We start from the raw sequence: 18,093 nt of genomic DNA on the forward strand, positions 1-18,093 counted from the left end.
TATATAAACTGCCTAATTTGCTGCATTGTTTCAGGTAGTAGCCATAATTTCATTTTGCAAAACAGGAAACTGAGGCATAAAATATTTAGGGAGTTGCCCAGAGAGAGAGTCAAAGCTTCAGTACTGCAACCAGGTCTCTTCACTTCCAGTTCAATGCTTCCCCCATACAGCCCTGGCATTAATCAGTCGTCAGCAAAGGGGATAATTTTTATCCTTGTTGCTTTGTCAAAGGCAGGCAGTGATAGGTTAGGAAAGAGAAATTCGATTATTTAAACGAAAGACAATAAAATGTAAATGTAGAAGGAGTGGGGGAGGGGAGAGACCTTGTCTCTTTAAATGAGTGCAGTTTGCTTTGAGAGTATCCAGCTCTATCTCTCTAGAGGACAAAGACATTTGTGGTTTGTCGGTCCCCGGAACCCCTCATCTTCCAGGTTTTTCTCTGAAAAACCTCTCTTGTTTGTTGTAAATCATACCATGCAAATGTGTCCTATAAATCATATCTAATAAAATCAGTTCTAACCTTCTCCTCCTCCTCCTAAATGGCAGCGTGAGTTCTGAAGGCAGAATTGAAGGACTACCAAAAATCATTGGCTCTGCCGATGAATTTCTTGACAACCCTGCCCCCACGCCGACCCCCTAATTCCCTAGTTCACTGTTGTTCCTCATCACAATCATTATTTTCCCTTTTTACACGTATATACACGCCCTACAAACTCCTTTTCTTTGTCTTTTAGAAAGATAGAGCTATTGACCCATATGTCCAAAGATGTTCTGGGTTCCGACCACCAGCTTACATCGTTACAAAGAGGACTTGTAATATCCTTAATGCTTCTGTTGGCAGTCAGTAACAGATTCCATTATTGTCGATCAATGCTGCCGCCATACAAGGTGGGAGGAGGGAGGGAGAAAGAGAGAGAGAGAGAGAGACAGGGAAAAGGAAAAGGAGGGGTGAGAGCTTCCTATTCACAGATTGATCAACCTGCCATTGCTTGAAGAAAACCATCGTAAAAGGGGCTGGGATTTTGTTGTAATTTCTAAAACAGGGTTGGGTTTGAATGCAGCTTTTCTGGTGGTCGCCTGAAAGGAAATTTGAAAATTATTCTTCTCTGAGCAACACAAAATGCTGAATCTGTGATTTTTTTTTCTCTTTGTGTATTGTTTTTTTGTTTGTTTTTGTTTTTCCTCTTTGTTTTTGTTTGATGATATGTTTCACTTAACTGATTGGCTATTGTACTGCCTGGGTGTCTAAATTGCTCCAGTGTAGGAACCTGTTTCTTTTTCTTTGAGTGTCTTTATTTTCTGCTTCTCCTATCACAAGTCATTTTTCTGGCTCATCCTGGCTTTCTATTTCAGGCTAAAGCTTTAACACCGAGACACAGGAAGGGCAAATCTCCTCTCTTTTCTCCTTTCTCCATTTCCTTAACCCTCACCTTCTCTTCCACTCCGCTCACTCCTCACCCCACCCACCCCCCCAAGCCTATTGTATGAGATTGTTGTCTCGGGCTGAATGAGGATGGGTCACGTTTTATCTAGGATTTTCTGAGCCTAGCCAGGAACTTAAGTGTTGGACCCCCAAGGATTTAGTCTCTGTCCTCCTTTCCCCACTTCATTCGGTAATTGCTATCTTTATGGAAAAGTTTTCTGGCTGGAGAATGGATCTCCTTTCCCCTGGTGATGTGGCCGAGTGGTTGGATAGTAGCCCCGAAGACGAGAAGAGCCTTCTGTCATTTCTTGGTACGGTAGGGCTCCCTGCTCCTTCCTTTTCATCCACTCTCAGCACGACTTGGGAGTAAGGCCAAAGAATGCGGCCGGTCTAGCTCAGTTTAAAAAAAAAAAAATGCTTTAAGGCAAGGTGAATCCGTTTAATTGCTCTAAACGTTTTGTTGACATCTGTAAGAATAGTTCTATCTGCACTGAATGAGCAATGAGAAACAGGGTATATGTTTCATTGTGTCAGTAAAGAGTGGGAGCTCTCTGTGACCAGCTGATTGATGCTGGGATTCTGGCAACTTATTCTGGGCAAAACATATCACAGTTTTCATATGCCTTTCTGTAACAGTGATGGTGGGGTTTGACACAAGAAAAAGGGAATTATCCATGTATATTTGTGTACAGAGTATAAAATATCATGCTTTTTCTCAGAATGTAAAATAGATTAAATAGTAGATGATAGTTAATTTCTCATCATTTATACATTTTATAAACTAATTTATAAATTGATAATTATCGATACTGATTTATCTAGCTTTAGTCAATAGAGATTGCTTAATTAATCAAATTAAGTTAATTAATCAAATAATTTTAGATATACTAGGAGGGCTTGCTATTTAATTATATTGTGAATCCTTTTATAAGACAAATCAACTACCCACTACACCTTTTATGCAAATCTAGGTTATTTTAAAATGTATTTGCTGTTATCTATGAAAACCTATTTTAGAAATAGGCAGAATACACTAGATTAACTAATCTATTCCCGATATTGCCCCAGGAGATTTTTAAACCATAATAAACATTATTGTCATTATTGGGAAAACTTCTTGATACTTGGCCTCTGCTTCTATTTTGTTTAATTTTATTCAATTCAAATGTTTACTCTTACTACTTAATTTACCTTCTTTAGAGTTTAGATAAGCTCATTAACTTAATCTATTATTCTTGTATTCTTTGAAGATTCTGATGGATATATTTCGATGTTAATCCTTCTCTATAAATTACTTCTCTTATTTCTGGTGTTTTGAGTACTCTTAGATGTACCTACCTTTTGAATAATAATTTGTGAGAACCAATGAAAAAATAATAAACTCTCTAAGCCTCAGTTTTTTCATCTTTAAAATGGAGACAAGGTAATGAAATTATTGTGAAGTTTAGTTAGGAAGCATTTTGAAAGTACAATGGGATTTATAAGGACCTTTCAACTATAAAATTAATTCCTTTTGATATTTTCAATCTTCTTTAATTTCTAATTTATCTTCTAAGAAGTTTAACCAGGAAAGACTTATAAAAAGTTCTGTTCTAAGAAATGCACACAGGCAGTTCTCTATATTTATAATAATGTCTTTATGATCACAAAGTTTGGCAAACTCTCAAGTTTATGAGATGTGCTTTTGGGGGATTGTTGTGATGGTATTGGGTGGGGTTGGAGGTAATGTGTTCCTCTTCTTGTGAAGGGAGGGAGTTCATGAGATTAAACAGAGGTCCTTCAAAGTTGTGGTATGAGAAGTAAAATCATGTAAATAAAAAATTCGTGTTTTTTTATTGTAATGTAATAAAAAGGAAATAGAGTGAAGCAGTGATAATTATTGGAATCAAGTTGATGCAAACTGATTCTTAGGAAAAAGAAGAAACCTGAGAGAATAATTCAACTGACCTCTGAGCATTCTACTTCTGATTGAATAATCAGTATGAATATACTGGTGAAAGGAAACATGGACATAAATACTAGAAAACAATGGGTTATCCACTCAGATGAATCAGAAACATAGCCCTGCTTCCCACAGCAAGGTTCTTTATGTTCTAAAAGCTTCACTTAGAAGATAAAAGGAAGCATTATTGTGTAAGAGCTGGAAATGTTGAGTTCTGATTCCAGTTCTGCCACTTGCTGATTTTAGATGATCTCCTCAGAAAAGTTACTTAATCTCTGATTCTCTTTTTTTTCTCACATTTGGGAAGTGACATTAGATTGAGTGTCTATATAATCCCTAATATTCACTTCCAAATCTTCCAGCCACCTGGGTGACATGACCATTGAGTGGAAGCACCCCAGATATGCAGAAGAGTGCCAAAGTCTAGAGAGCCCCCTTCTTGTCCATGATGAATAAATTGTCATCATGCTTTGGTAGGATAAACTGTGTGGTAGAAAAAGCACTTGACTTAGAACCAAAAGCCATGCATTCCTTTGCCTACTTTGTCAACTTGGCCTTGGGCAGCAGTTTAACTTCACTAAGCCTCATCTACCTCATAGGGTTGTTATGAGGATGAAATGAAACAAATGTATATAAAGAACATTTGTAATTATATTGTGTTACTAGAAGATACTGTGATTATCATAATTCCCCTATTGTTGTTGTCTGGATAAAGGGTTGGTACCCAAGATAAGATGCTTTCTCTTGCCACCTTTAGTAAAGAGAACGAAATAGAAAACTTGCTTTCATCAGGAAGGGAGGGACCAAGAAAAGTAAGAAAACATAAAGGATTATTCTGGCTACTTTAAGGTGAGTGTGGGTGGGTAAGGAGGTGGTATCTGTGGCAAATAAAAGGACAGTATTTGCATTTTCAAGAAAAATAGACAATGTCAGACTGAAACTCATTAAAGGTCAAGGTTAAAAGGATTTAAAAATCCTCTTCATAGGAGTGGCAAAGTTAAGAAGTTGCACTTTTCCAGTGGAGAGAAGAGAGAGAAAAGAAAAGCTGCCAAGAATCAGATCTGGAGGTGTGAGAGTGAACAAGCAAAGGAAATATAAAAATGGTTTAAACTGAAGAAATAGGATAGTAGAACATCATGGATTATAAGAGAGAAATGGGTAAAGTGGTCAATAATTTGAAATGCATTTGGAGAAGTAAAGGAGAATGAGTTCTGAGAAAAAACTGATGGATTTGGTAAGGAGAAGGTAATTGATGACTTTTGAGAAGCAGGATTGAGGAAAAGCCTATTTTTTGAGAAAGTGACAGTGAAAGTGGGAACGGGAATAAGCATTTATATAGCACCTTTTGTTTGCTAGGCTTACAAATGTTATCTCATTGATCAGCATACCAACCCCACTAGGTAAATGCTGCAATTGTCCCCATTCTTCTGTTGAGGAAACAGGCAAGCAAATAAGTGATTTGTCCAGGATCACACATCTGAGAAGCCTCTGATTTTAGATTTGAACTCTGGTCTGCTTGACTCCAAGACCAGTGAAAATAGACTACTCTTTCAAGGAACTGGTAATGAGATAAAGGATATAAATAAGCCTATAGTTAAGTGGGATACTATACTTCATTTGCTATGAATATATTTTTTAAAAGTTGAAAGCTAAATACTAATGTGCTACATATAAAAATTCAACTAATAATGTTGATACCTTCTCCTTACCAAATTCATTGCAACTTTTACCCATTGCTCTATATACACAAAAGTTCCCCCCAGAATTGTGAATTGTAAACATATTAAAGTTGGTTTGAATCACTGGTAATGGAAGAAATACAAATTATGAGAACTTTGAAACTTTATTTCACACCCAGCAAAGTTGCTAAGATGACAAAAATTGGAAATAGACAATATTGGAGAAGTTGTAGAAAAATAAACTTACTAATATACTTTTTTGATGAAACTGTGGATTGTTCCTACCATTTTAAAAAAAAATGGATTTATGCTAAGGGACAGAATATATTTGACCAGGAAATCCACTGATAGTTATTTGCTCTAAAAATGTCAAAGATCAAAAGATCCCACAAAACACACCCAAAATATTTTAGGGGCACTTTTTTGTAGCATAAAAGGGTAGAAATATTAGAGAATGGATAAACAAATAATGGCACAATCAGAAAGGTAAGGGAAAGTAGGGGGAAACCACATATTTGTAACTGAGGGTGATTGAAGAACAAAAGATAGCTTTTTTTTTTAAGAGTTTATGTGATCATATGTAGCCAGTTTTGTTTAATCAATAATAGGTCAAACCAAACTAACTTCATTTTTTTTTTTTTTTTTTTGGATTATTATTCAGGCAAATGGATTGAGACAATGTTTACCTAGATTTTAGGGAAGCAGAAGTCCCCCTGTTTTGGAGAGAAAAGTTGAAAGATAAGAGCTAAATAATAGAATACACAAGTGGGTTTGGAATGGCCAGACCCCAAAAGTAGTCATTAACAGTTTCATATCAGTTTAGGAGGATGCCTCTATGGTAGTGCCCCAGGGACTTGTGCTAGACCTACTCTGTCATCTAACATGTTTATCATGTGACATGGAGAAAGATATAGACTGCTGGCTTGCCAAATTGACAGAAGACAACTTAGGAGAGAAAACCAATATCTTGCAGGTTGGGAATCTGAAAAGATCTTGACAAATTTAACCAAGATCTGGTGTACTATGATCTGTGTCAAAACCAGCAAACCACCTCTGAGCTAAGAAAGGCTTTTTACATTTTAAAATAAAGTTTAATTGTATTTTAAAATATTAAATTCTTACCATTCTTATTATAACAATTTATTTATTTATTTATTTATTTATTATAACAGAAATGGACTAGATTAAGCCCTCAAACTGTGGTTGGCTAACTCCTGCCTTAGATCTTTGGGCTAAAGTTTTTGGTTGTATTTTTTCTTTTTAATTTCTGAATAGATTTTACAGATGATTCAACTTCATGATATGTCTCTGGTAATAATTAAGTGTATTCAGGATTTCGCATTTCTAATAGCTCTCCTACACTTTAAAATCTAATAAAAAATAATGCTTATCAAATTTACTGATGATGCGTAGATGAGAAAAAAATAACTAAAAAAAAATAACTAACACATTTCATGACATAGTCTCTTACATGTAATTTTACCATTTATTAAAGATGAGAGCAAATTTACATACCAATGAAATGGATTGTTTGTTTATACATAAAGAATAAAATCTTGGTGGAATATTTGATAACTTTTACTGTTGGCAAATTTTTTGTCATTCCCATATTCAGTTATGTGACTCCACATGGGGTCATGCCCCACAGTATAAAAAAAATTGCTATAAAAATATCCCTTTGATAGTTTGGCATAACATTAAAATTGTAAAATTTGGTCACATGGTCATTTTTGTTATATTGATACAGTATATCGTTAATTTTCTTGTAGTTATTTAAATTATTTATTTAATGAATACTTTGAAATTGAACCTATCCAAATGTTTTTGTGCTTTGTCACATTGATCCCCAAATATTTTAAGCATTTTATATTTATTTGAAATAAAAAACCATAACTGATATTGGTATCAATAACTGGGTTACCAGTAATGAAATAGCAATAGTTAATTCATGACATAGTCTTGAGTCGAGAATAGAATTGTGGAATAAACAAAGGATTTCCCAAATGCCACATGAGAAAGTCTTCACTAATCATGGTTAATACTTTTTATTATCTCAGCATTTTAATTAATCATTGCTTATTATGAGTCAGCAGTGTGATTTAGCAGACAAAAAAGCAAATGCATCCCTAGGCTGCATTAAGAGAAGCATGCTATCTAGGAATAAGGAGGTGATGATAGTCCTGCTACACTCTACATTAATCAGTCTTATCTGGAGTTTTTTTTGTTGATTTTGTGCATCACTTTTTAGCATAGATAATGTGGAGCGTATTAAGGGGAGAAGCGCCAACATGGAGAGGGATCTGGTGTTCCTGCCCTATGAGAATAATTTTTAAAATTAGGTTGTGTATGTGTTTAACCTGAAAAAGAGAAGATTTAGAAGGTAGAGTATTGATAAAGATGTGATAGCAATGTCCAAGCAAGTGTTTTGTTATTGTATTCTGTTTGACCTTGAAGGCAAAACTGAGCAATAAGAGGAAGTTTCAGAGAGGCAAATTTAAGGAAAAATTTTGGAACTTAATAGGTTCCCTTTGTAGCAATTTTTAAGCAAATGCTGGATGTTTATTTTTATTGTGTCTTATGAAGGATTCTTTTACAGTCTTATATTGTATTAAATGGCTGTGAAGGTGATTCTAAAATTCTGTAATTCTGTGAAAACCCCTAGATCTTTTTCACCAGCTACTCCCACTAGGAGTTGGCTTCTTAATCCCAACACCAGGCTTTACATTTGTCCTTATGAAACTTAATTCAACCTCTAATTAGACCCTATCAAAACTAATCTGTACAGCACCTGATTCTTTTTTTTTCCCAGCTTTGGATAATCTGAAAATTTGATACACATGTGTCATCTATGTGAGGGATGAAAATGATAAACAAAGCAAGGCCAAAAAGAGCAAGGAATTGCACTTAAGTAAAATATAAACAACAAGCTTCTGGATTTTCTAATCAGTCCTCAATAAGAGGAGAGTAGTTTTTTAGTGAATTACTTAAGTTACACCACTGTTGGTAGAATTTTATTACATACAATTAGGAATAAACTGTTACAGAAGAATTAGGAGTACAAGACTAAAAGATTTGAATGAAGGGATGTCTTCATGATTGATTTTTCTGGGGCTTCTCTGGTTCTTAAAATTTGAAAATTTGGGACTGTTGAATTCTCAAGCTGAATGGATCATAAGAATATAGTTTTGGATTTGGAAAAGCCCCTCAGAAGTTCATTTCCCATATTTTACAGAAGATAAAGCATATTTAGAGAAGTTAGAAAAAATATTTTTTATCATAAATAGAATGGGCAGAACTGAATTTCAAATCTAAATTTTCTCATTTGATCATCAGTGTTTCCACAGCACCAAATTAAATGACCCTATTCATCTTTTGTCTGAAGCAATCTGACCTTTCCATTCCTAGTACCCTTCTCCTGTATCTTTGTCTCTCTACAGACACTCCCCCATGCCTGCAAATAAATTGTCTTCCCTATTGCTTCTTAGAATCCCCAAGTTGCCTTCAAGACTCTGTTCAGTTGAATCTGACCTTCTCTCTGAAACCTTTCTTAAGCTACCAGGCTGATATTGCTCTTATTTCAAATCATCTTGTATCTCTTGTGTTTGTACTTATTTAGCTACTTATCTCCGTGGATATAATATGAGTTCCTTGAGAGCAGAGACTTTTCACTTTTGTCTTTGTATCTTTAGCAGCTATCTCAATATTTGAAACGTAGTAGGTGCTTAAAAATGCTTAGTGTTTGAGGTAAGTACTTGTTAAGCATAGATCTTGTTTTTAATCTTTGATGTTATTCTAATCTAGATAAGACACTAGAATTACTAAACCAGGGCTGCTTTAATTTTTTACTCACTACTTCTTTTTGCCTGAGGAATTTTTATGTGAGCCAGGGATATAGTTGTATTAAAAATGGTGTACAAATCAAACATTTACTAATAGTAAATTACAATTTCACAGCCCCACATTGTTCTAAGACTTCATATGGAGTTGTGACCCACAGTTTAAGAAGCTGGGTACTAAACAAGTAGGAAGCAGTTAAAAAAACCCAACAGTGTATATTTGATCAGAATGGTGTCTAAATACAATAGTATATTAGAAAAGAAAAATGTCAATATGGTATAGGAGCTCTACATTTGATTTCACAGAGTAATTGAAGTTTGAAATAGACAGTGTAGGATTTGACTTGTCTGAGAAGAGGTAGGGAGACTTTCTACCAGGTTGTTTGGAATAAAGAACATGAACAAAGACATGGGAAACCAAATGAGAATGGCATATATGATACTTAGGAACAAGATAGCAGGGGTAATAAAAGGACTAAATGGCCTAGAGGAGAGTATTTGTGTGGGTAACCAGTATAAGGTTAAATAGGTAAGGTAGTTCCAATTAGTGGTGGACCTTGGAAGTTGAGAATAAGAAGTTTTTAACTGATCCAGTAGGCATTTGGGAGCCATTGGACCTTCTCAAGCTGAGGGAATGACATAATAAGAGGAGTGTTTTGGAATATTGATCTGACAAAAGCTAAATGCCATGAGGAAGATGATGTAATAAATTAGACAAGTTGATAAAAATGTGGAGAAGGTAGAAATGAAAGAGAAGAACTGAATACTACATACACTGGGAAAAAAAATCAAAAGGATTCATAGACCCTTGTCATATGAAGAACATAGCAGGTCAATTATGGCTTTGAGGTGGTCAGCCTGTACCCCTCCCTTTACTTCCTTATTCAGCCCTTCAAAGCAAGAAGCTTTGAAGTTGTCACAGCAACACAAACTGTTTATGGCATTGTTAAGGGATATAATGCTTCTGGTAGGAAACTAGATTTTATTAGCTTGAGTGCATTGTTAGCCTATTATTTAAAAGAATAGAATAGTGTTCCATTTATACCAAAGGTCTTTTACAACTTGACTCTGAAGTAAAGTATAAACCAGTTTGGCAGGAAATATCCACAACTATTTCTGCTATATGTATTTAGTCTGCAGTAAATATTTGTCAATTTTCATAAACCATATTAGACAAATAGATGTAGACATACTTCTTTCTTTCCTTTGCTGACATAAATGAGATATATCTTCTAGGGAATAAAAATAAAACAGATCTTGAAAAATCATAACATAATCAGGGTCAAATAATAATAATACTAGTTAACATTTATATAGACTTGCTATATGCTAGGCACTGTACTAAGCACTTTCCAGTAATTTTCTTATTTGATCCTCATAACAACTGGGAGAGGTAAGTGCCATTGTCATTCTCATTTTATAAATGAAGAAACTGAAGCAAAAAAAAAAAAAAAAGTTTAAGTAAATTGCCTTAGGTCACACAGCCAGTTAAGTGTCTGAAGCTAAATTAGAACTCAGATCCTCCCAAGTCAAACCAGATTCTGTTCGCTGAGACACTTGGCTGTCCAAAATCATTTTGTAATGCTTTCTGAACACAGAAACCATGAGATACTGAAGCACATTGTATTTCAAAGTAATCAATAGCTTTATTAAAAAGCATTATAAATCATTTACAGAAAAAAAAATGCAAACTCTAAATACCTGTTTTTCCCAGTAGCAGAGAAGAAAAGGAAAAAAATATTGCTTCTGTTAATCTGTAGATTAGAGAAAGCCTATATGTAGCCAGTTTAAAAAACTCACAACTGATTGTGTACATGCTAAACAGCAGGTTCTATAGTTATTGAAAAGTTTTCTTTTGCAAAATCTAAATGTCAGTTTTTTTTCATGAGAAGTATGCAAATCATTAAAGGCCTCCATTAAACAATTTAGAAATTCTCTATTTTTAAAAAAGGATAAAGAAAACAAATACCACATTCAGCGTTTGATCTGAATTTTTCTTTTTTAATATTATGACTTCCTATTTTTTAAAAGTCAATGATATGTATTATCTCATTGCTATAAATTTTTTGTAAAATGCTAATTAAATTTCAGTTATTTTTTCAGACAAATAGAGAGCTTAGAATCAGACAGATCTGGACTTAGTTTCCATCACTGACACTCTATGGCTCTGGGCAAATCACTTAACCACACTGAGTCTCAGTTTTCTCCTCTATAAAATGGAAAGTGTTTGTAGAGTCTACCTTAAAGAGTTGTGATTCTTAGAGGACATAATGTATATAAATTGTAACTTGTAAGGTGACACATAAATATTTGTTGTTCCTATTATTTTTTTCAAGAATGCTAATCCCCTTCAATAAAGTGATAGTTCTGCTGTAATCTGTCTTCAAGTATTTAGAGTTACTGGTTCAGTTCTTAGTGATGAGGTGATTGTATACAAGTATTGTTCTACTAGACTCCAGAGGGCAAGTAGGAGTAGTGCCTGGAAATTTTAGAGAGATTTCCTTTTCCAGAGATTAGACTCCTTTAAGAAGTAACTAGTTCTCCTTTTTTTTTTTTTTTTTTAATTTTTTTTTTATTTTATAGCTTTTTATTTACAAGTTATATGCATGGTAATTTTACAGCATTGACAATTACCAAACCTTTTGTTCCAATTTCCCTCCTCCTTCCCCCTACCCGCTCTCCCAGATGGCAGGTTGACCAATATATATAAGTATAAGTTAAATACAAAATAAGTATACATGTCCAAAAAGTTATTTTGCTGTACAAAAAGAATCAGACTTTGAAATAGTGTACAATTAGCCTTGAAGGAAATCAAAAATGCAGGCGGACAAAAATAGAGGGATTGGGAATTCTATGTAATGGTTCATAGTCATCTTCCAGAGTTCTTTCGCTGGGTGTAGGTGGTTCAGTTCATTACTGCTCTATTGGAGCGGCTTTGGTTCATCTCATTGTTGAAGAGGGCCACGTCCATTAGAATTAATCATCATATAGTATTGTTGTTGAAGTATATAATGATCTCTTGGTCCTGCTCATTTTGCTCAGCATCAGTTCATGTAAGTCATTCCAGGCCTTTCTGAAATCATCCTGTTGGTCATTTCTTACAGAACAATAATATTCCATAATACTCATATACCATAATTTATTCAGCCATTCTCCAATTGATGGGCATCCACTCAGTTTCCAGTTTCTGGCCACTACAAAGAAGGCTGCCACAAACATTCTTGCACATACAGGTCAATAACTAGTTCTCTTGTTGTATATCTCTAAGCAAAGGGTGAGCGATCTCTTTTTGAATGTGCTATCAAGTGATTTCTTTTTTAGAGTGTGGATTCTTGTTTCTTAAGTAACTTCTAGCTCTGACATTCTGTCTCAATTTTCCACTTTCAGCCTCCCCACCCCCAACCTTGTTTTTTCTGCCCTATGCATTTTTGCTTTCCAGACCAGAATTCATATCCCAATAAAGGAATTCTTCTTTCTAAGAAATTTGATTCCCATATTTTGTGCACGTAAATACTCAAAATTACATAAGATTCCTTGAAATAAATAACAAAATATAACTTTATTCCACATCTCTCTGAGACTAATAACAAATAAAGCATAGAACAGAAAAATATGTGCTCAATCAAAAATATATGTTATTGTTATGTAACAGAGATAAAGTCCAAAACTAAGAGGGTTTCTTTATATAGAGATGGACACTTCCTCTATATGATCCTTTTTGTGGATAACATGGGTCAAGTTGCAACAAATCTTTGAAGACTATAGAGCTTTTTGGATGAAATTGCCCTTACTCTTCACAAAGGAAAAATGAAATGGAGAAAAAAAAAACCTATTGTTTCATCTCTAAGACAAAGTTGAATATACAACTAATACAGCTTACCCATCTAAACAGGGTGTCCTAAAAGTCTTAGTGCAATTTTAAGCTCTAATAAACCACAATGAGCTCATTGGCTTCTTAGCTGCTATCTGGGTGGCTCAGTGGATAAAGTACTATGCCTGGAGTTAAGAAAACTTGACTTCAAATCTGTCGTCAAACACAAATTGTATGACATTGGGCAGGTCATTTAACCTCTGTCTCAATTTCTTCATCTGTAAAATGGAGATGATAACACCTATGTCTCAGGGTTATTGTAAGGTTCAAATAAAACAGTTTTTATAAAATGCTTAGTAAAGTGCCTAACACATATTTTACAATGCTAATAATGATGATAATGATGTATAATATAAAACAAATATAATCTTTGAGAGACAATACAATGAATTGCACCTATAAATAAATAGTAAAAGAACAGCCTGGACTGCAAAAGTTCTTTTGTCTCATCCTGTAATCCCTTGACATCAACTTCCCCATCATTACTCCAGTCTCTTCTATTATTTATTTATTTTCTCTCTTAGCCACTGTTTAAAAAAAAAAAAAAAAAAAAAAAAAAAGGTAGTTTGTGCTCTTTGCCTCCATTTCCTTTCCTCTCACTCTCTTTTAAACCCTTTGCAATCTGGCTTCCATCTATATCTCTTAGCTGAAGCTGATTTCTCCAAGGAGAAAAAAAACTTTTCAGATGCCAAATCTTTGCTTTTCTCAATATCCATCCAACACTGTTCACTCCCATTACTGACTTTGATTTTCCTGTCTTGGTTCTTCTCCTAATTTTCTGACTGTTCCTTCTCAGCCATCCTCTACATTGTGACCCTCAACTGTGGATACACACACAGTATTGTGTCCTGTGTGCCCTTTCTCTAATCTCTAGCCTTTTCAACTCTTAATGGGTTGAAGTGTCATCTCTGTGAAGATAATTCTCACATCTGTATGTCTAAGCATAGTTTATCTCCTGAACTCTTATCTAGCTCGACATCACCAGTTGCCTAAAGAACACTTAGAGGTGTGCCAAAAGCACCTGTACTATATATAACCTGTCCAAAATTACCCTCATTGTGCACCTTTCTCACAAGCTCCAAAACCACAGTTTTTCTTGAAAGACCCTGTTTCTGCCAAGGATACTAGCATCTTTCCAGTGGGACACCACCGTTGTCATCCTTGGTGTAATCCTTGATTCCTTACAGCCATCCCACACGTTCCATCCCTTGTCAGATCTTACTATTCTCACCTGCACAACTTCCCGCACACTTTCCACTCAGAGCAAACAGAATTACTCAGGCCCTCATCATCTCTCAGACTATTGCTAGAGCCCCCTTGTTTTCCCAGGCTTAGAACCTGCCTGTCACCCTTTACTTCCTGGCTCCACATTCTAACCCCACTACCAAGTTAATTTCTCCTTAACAAAACCTCTCATTTACATGCCCTTCTCTCCTTTGACATTGCAGCCCACCTGAGGCAGACCCTCATTGCCTCATGCCTACTAGATTGTTAGAATAACCTGCTGATTAGTCTTTGTCGGAGATCACTCCTCCTTTTTGTCCAGACCTCTCAAATGGACCCTTTCAAGCCTCTCTGTATCCTACCATCCAGTGACATTGGCCTCCTCACATATTCCTTGCACCTGATAATCCCATCTGTTGACTGCATCCTTTTTCATTGTCTCTTCCCTCTACCTGGAATTCTCTCCCTAACCTGTACTTCCTGGTCCTCCTGGCTTCCTCCAGCTCTCAGCTAGAATCCTGACTTCTACAAGAAGTCTTTCTCTGTGCTTCTAAGAATTTATGCAGGAAGCTCCCGTGTGCCAGGCACTCTGTTAAGCTCTTCATAAATATCTTATTTGAGAAATCAAGGAAAGTCCTTAACAATTCATGGCCCAGAGTTACTCAAAGTGTGCAGAAATGGGTTCTGTCTGAACCACCAGAGAGCAAAATCACTATCAGCGAGATCACAAATCCATTGGAGTAGTAGAATATTTTCCTTTCTAGATTGATGAATCGTGTACATTTTATTGAAAATACAACTTTATTAAGTGATAAGAAAATGAGAGCTTAACATGCCTGCCTGTATTAAGCTTAATTTTTGTCTCTCTAATATCTCCAGTAACATTCCTGCAAGACTTCTAAAGGGATCCTGGAGTTTTTGCTCTCTCCAGCTACTGATAACCATGTAAACATTGAGAATGGGGCAGGGAAAGAATACTAGATAAAAAAATCATAGGATTAAATTCAAATCCTCATTGCCTAGCTAGAGGTCTCCCTAATACACCTCTCTGGATCTTCATTTTCCTTATCTATAAAGAAGACAGTAGGACCACAGGTCCTCTAAGGACCTTTTCAAACTCTGCATCTATGATCCTGTTGTCTCTGGTTGTTGACACAGACATTTCCCAGTATCTTCTATCTGTCTGACAGGACTTAAAAAATTATTCTAGTATCTTTGTGTGACTCCTTAAGAAAGAGTGTGGGCTCCTTCTGCTTCCTCTTCTAGAGAGAAATTTATTCAGTTACTATCTGTAACAAGTGTGGGAAATCTTTAAAAAGCCATTTGCTGCTTGGGGGGCCTAAGAAACAGGGAAAAGAGAAGGAAAAGGAGAAATAGAGGCTTTCCTCTCTAATAATTATCCGCATTTCTGTTCTTGCCTTTAAGTTCTTGAATAGTGAAGCTTCAGGGGCATGGTAACTTAAAAAGACTATTGGAATGAAATACAGCAGTCTGAGTGATACAAATTGAATGAAATTAAGTGACTCTGAGGTGGTTTTTGTTTTGTTTCCTTCTTAGAGCAAATGAATGGTGGTGACTGTCAGTGCATGTGCCTTAAAGCAATAAAAAAATAGGAAGCAAAAGGAAATGTCCTAGAGAAAATAGTGGTTGAAGTCTTTATATAAAGCAACATCTAGGAGCTACCGTGATAGCAATTCTGTAAAGGCAGTATGTTTTCTGTCTGACCTTGTTATTTCATTTCAGGGTATAGTCTTCTCCTATCCTACTTCCATTCTCTCTGAGGAACCATCCCTAAAAGAAAAAAAAAAAAATGAACCATTCCTTTTTTTCCAGGAATGTCGTTCTCCTGCTAGTTTTATCATCTCTCATTAAATCTCTCTTTTACTCAAGTGGCACTAACCTAGTTTCTGCTTCCATTCATTTCTTTTCATTATAACCATACTTCCAATTCTTTCCCATTTTATTTCTTTGTCTACTTGTCTGCTACCTTCTAAGAAAATAGAAAAGTCCTAATTTCAGATCCACACGTAATTACTGACTTTCCCATTTATAATCAGCTGTAGTCAATAATATATTTCTGGTTCTTTAATGTCACTTAAATAATTTGAGGGAAGACAGGAAGACAATAGAGTGAATCTGAGCATTTATTTTTTGTCCAGGCCGAAAATTCAATTGCATGAATGGGTGAACATTTAAATACATTAAAAAGCAGTGTTGTGCATGTTAAATTTTTTATCATGCTCTGTTGAAATTTTATTGATTGCTAGAAAAGGTTTTGTAAGTAGACTGAAGAATTCCCCCTTGAGAACAACATTGAAACATTTCTAAAGGAGCTGCTCCCAACAGAAGTATTAAAAGAGAATTTGGTTGGTAGAGCTTTTGTTTATTGTTTTATTGCATTTCCATACAGAAAAATACTGGATATTGCCTTGGGTACTTATTAAAACATTTTTAGACATGTTGTTAACTAATATGACAAAGAAACTTCCTGGGTATTTACATAATTCCATTTTCCCAGTTGCAGTTAAATTGATAGTTTTTCCTTTTGGGAAAGATGTGTAGAATCTTTGTTGTTGTTGTGTCATTTAGTCATCTCTGATTCCTCATGACCCTTTGGGCCATACAGTCCATATGTATGGACTTGGCAGAGACACAGGAGTGGTTTGCCATTTCTTTCTCCAGTGGATTAAGGTCACAGAGGTTCTATGACCTGCCCAGGGTCACACAGCTAGTGAGTGTCCGAGACCACATTAGAATTCAGATGTTCCTGACTCTAGGCCCAGTATTCTATCCACTCCATCACCTAACTGCCCTGTATGACTTGATTGAAGCCACAGAGCTAGGATATGAGCATGGTTCCTGGGACTACAAATATAGTATTCTTCTTACTGCCTCTTTTACCATTTTCTACTCCAGGCTTTTATAGAGATGAGAACTTCTCAGAATTTAATTTCTCCTTTGACTTGAAAAATGAAAATATTTCTTTGTAAGTCATTATCAGGTGCACACACTAGTAAAGCCAGAGTTAGTAAAGGAGACAGTTTTTTTTTTTTAAATCTAGAATATTGAATACATCAAAAAAAAGGGAATGAGCTTTTCTTCATAGACAAAATTTCTCAAGTACCCGAAACACTACTTTCTGTCTTTGTCTCTATTTAACTGTTCAAAACCTCAATGTTTATTTTTAAATGGTTTTTAATCTCATTTTCAAATTAATGGAAATTGTGTGATTTTTCTTTCTAAATAATTTGTGTTCGATATAATTTAACAAAACATTATTTTGTATTTTTAGTATGATTAAAGAACTGTAACTTTCTAAGATAAGTTCTTAATGCTGAATATGAGAGAGAGAGAGAGAGAGAGAGAGAGAGAGAGAGAGAAGGAAGGAGGGAGGGAGGGAGAGGGGAGACTAGAGACTGGCTGTGAATAAGTAGTACTTATAATAATAGCAGCTAGCATTCACACAGTACTTAGATGTTTGCCAAATACACTTGCTCTCCACAAAAATCTTGGAAGAGGTAGATGCTTTTATTATTATTCCCATTTTATATAAGAGAACGTTGAAGCAAACTATGCTTAGGTGACTTGGTTCATTTGACAGCTTGTGAGTATCTGAGGTCAAAATTTGAACTCGGGGCTTCCCGATTTCAGATCTTTCTGTAGATAACATGTTAGAAGTAAGTACCACTCCTGTTTGACAAATTTTAAAAACTTCTTAGGACTTTCTATTCTGTTTTTTATCATCATCAGTAACTTTCTTGATTCTTCTCCCAGATTTAACAGTACGTTCAGTTAGAACCACTCAGAAGAAAATGATGGCGAGTATTATCAGTTCTATGTACTCTCACAAGAGCATGTACAATTACACCTTTGGTCAATGACTATTAAAGGATTACCATCATTATAAGCCATTTAATGTATCTGAAAATCATTGAAAAATTGGCAGTATTCATTTAGCTGAAGAATATGAATTCATGAATAGTACTTTTTTTTTTAAATTTATTTAATAGCCTTTTATTTACAGGATATATCCATGGGTAACTTTACAGCATTAACAATTGCCAAACCTCTTGTTGCAATTTTTTACCTCTTACACCCCCACCCCCTCCCCCAGATGG

At 35.2% G+C, this 18,093-nt stretch overlaps 1 protein-coding gene across 10 annotated transcripts in view; it reads left to right on the forward strand.

Annotated features, from left to right (window-relative positions):
• RASAL2 (RAS protein activator like 2) overlaps positions 1–18,093 on the forward strand; it is a 320,061-nt gene that overhangs the window by 219,067 nt on the left and 82,901 nt on the right. Inside the window, exon 1 of one of the 10 annotated variants that reach the window (XM_031936944.1) lies at positions 924–1,734. The exons of the other annotated variants lie outside the window; for them this stretch is intronic. Coding sequence (XP_031792804.1) covers positions 1,629–1,734 — 106 coding nt within the window. The 5' untranslated portion in view covers positions 924–1,628. Of the gene's footprint in view, positions 1–923; positions 1,735–18,093 lie in introns of those variants that run through there. 10 annotated transcript variants of the gene reach the window in all.

Source organism: Sarcophilus harrisii, chromosome 4 (genome assembly GCF_902635505.1).
Source record: "Sarcophilus harrisii chromosome 4, mSarHar1.11, whole genome shotgun sequence".
NCBI classification, from domain to species: Eukaryota; Metazoa; Chordata; class Mammalia; order Dasyuromorphia; family Dasyuridae; genus Sarcophilus; species Sarcophilus harrisii.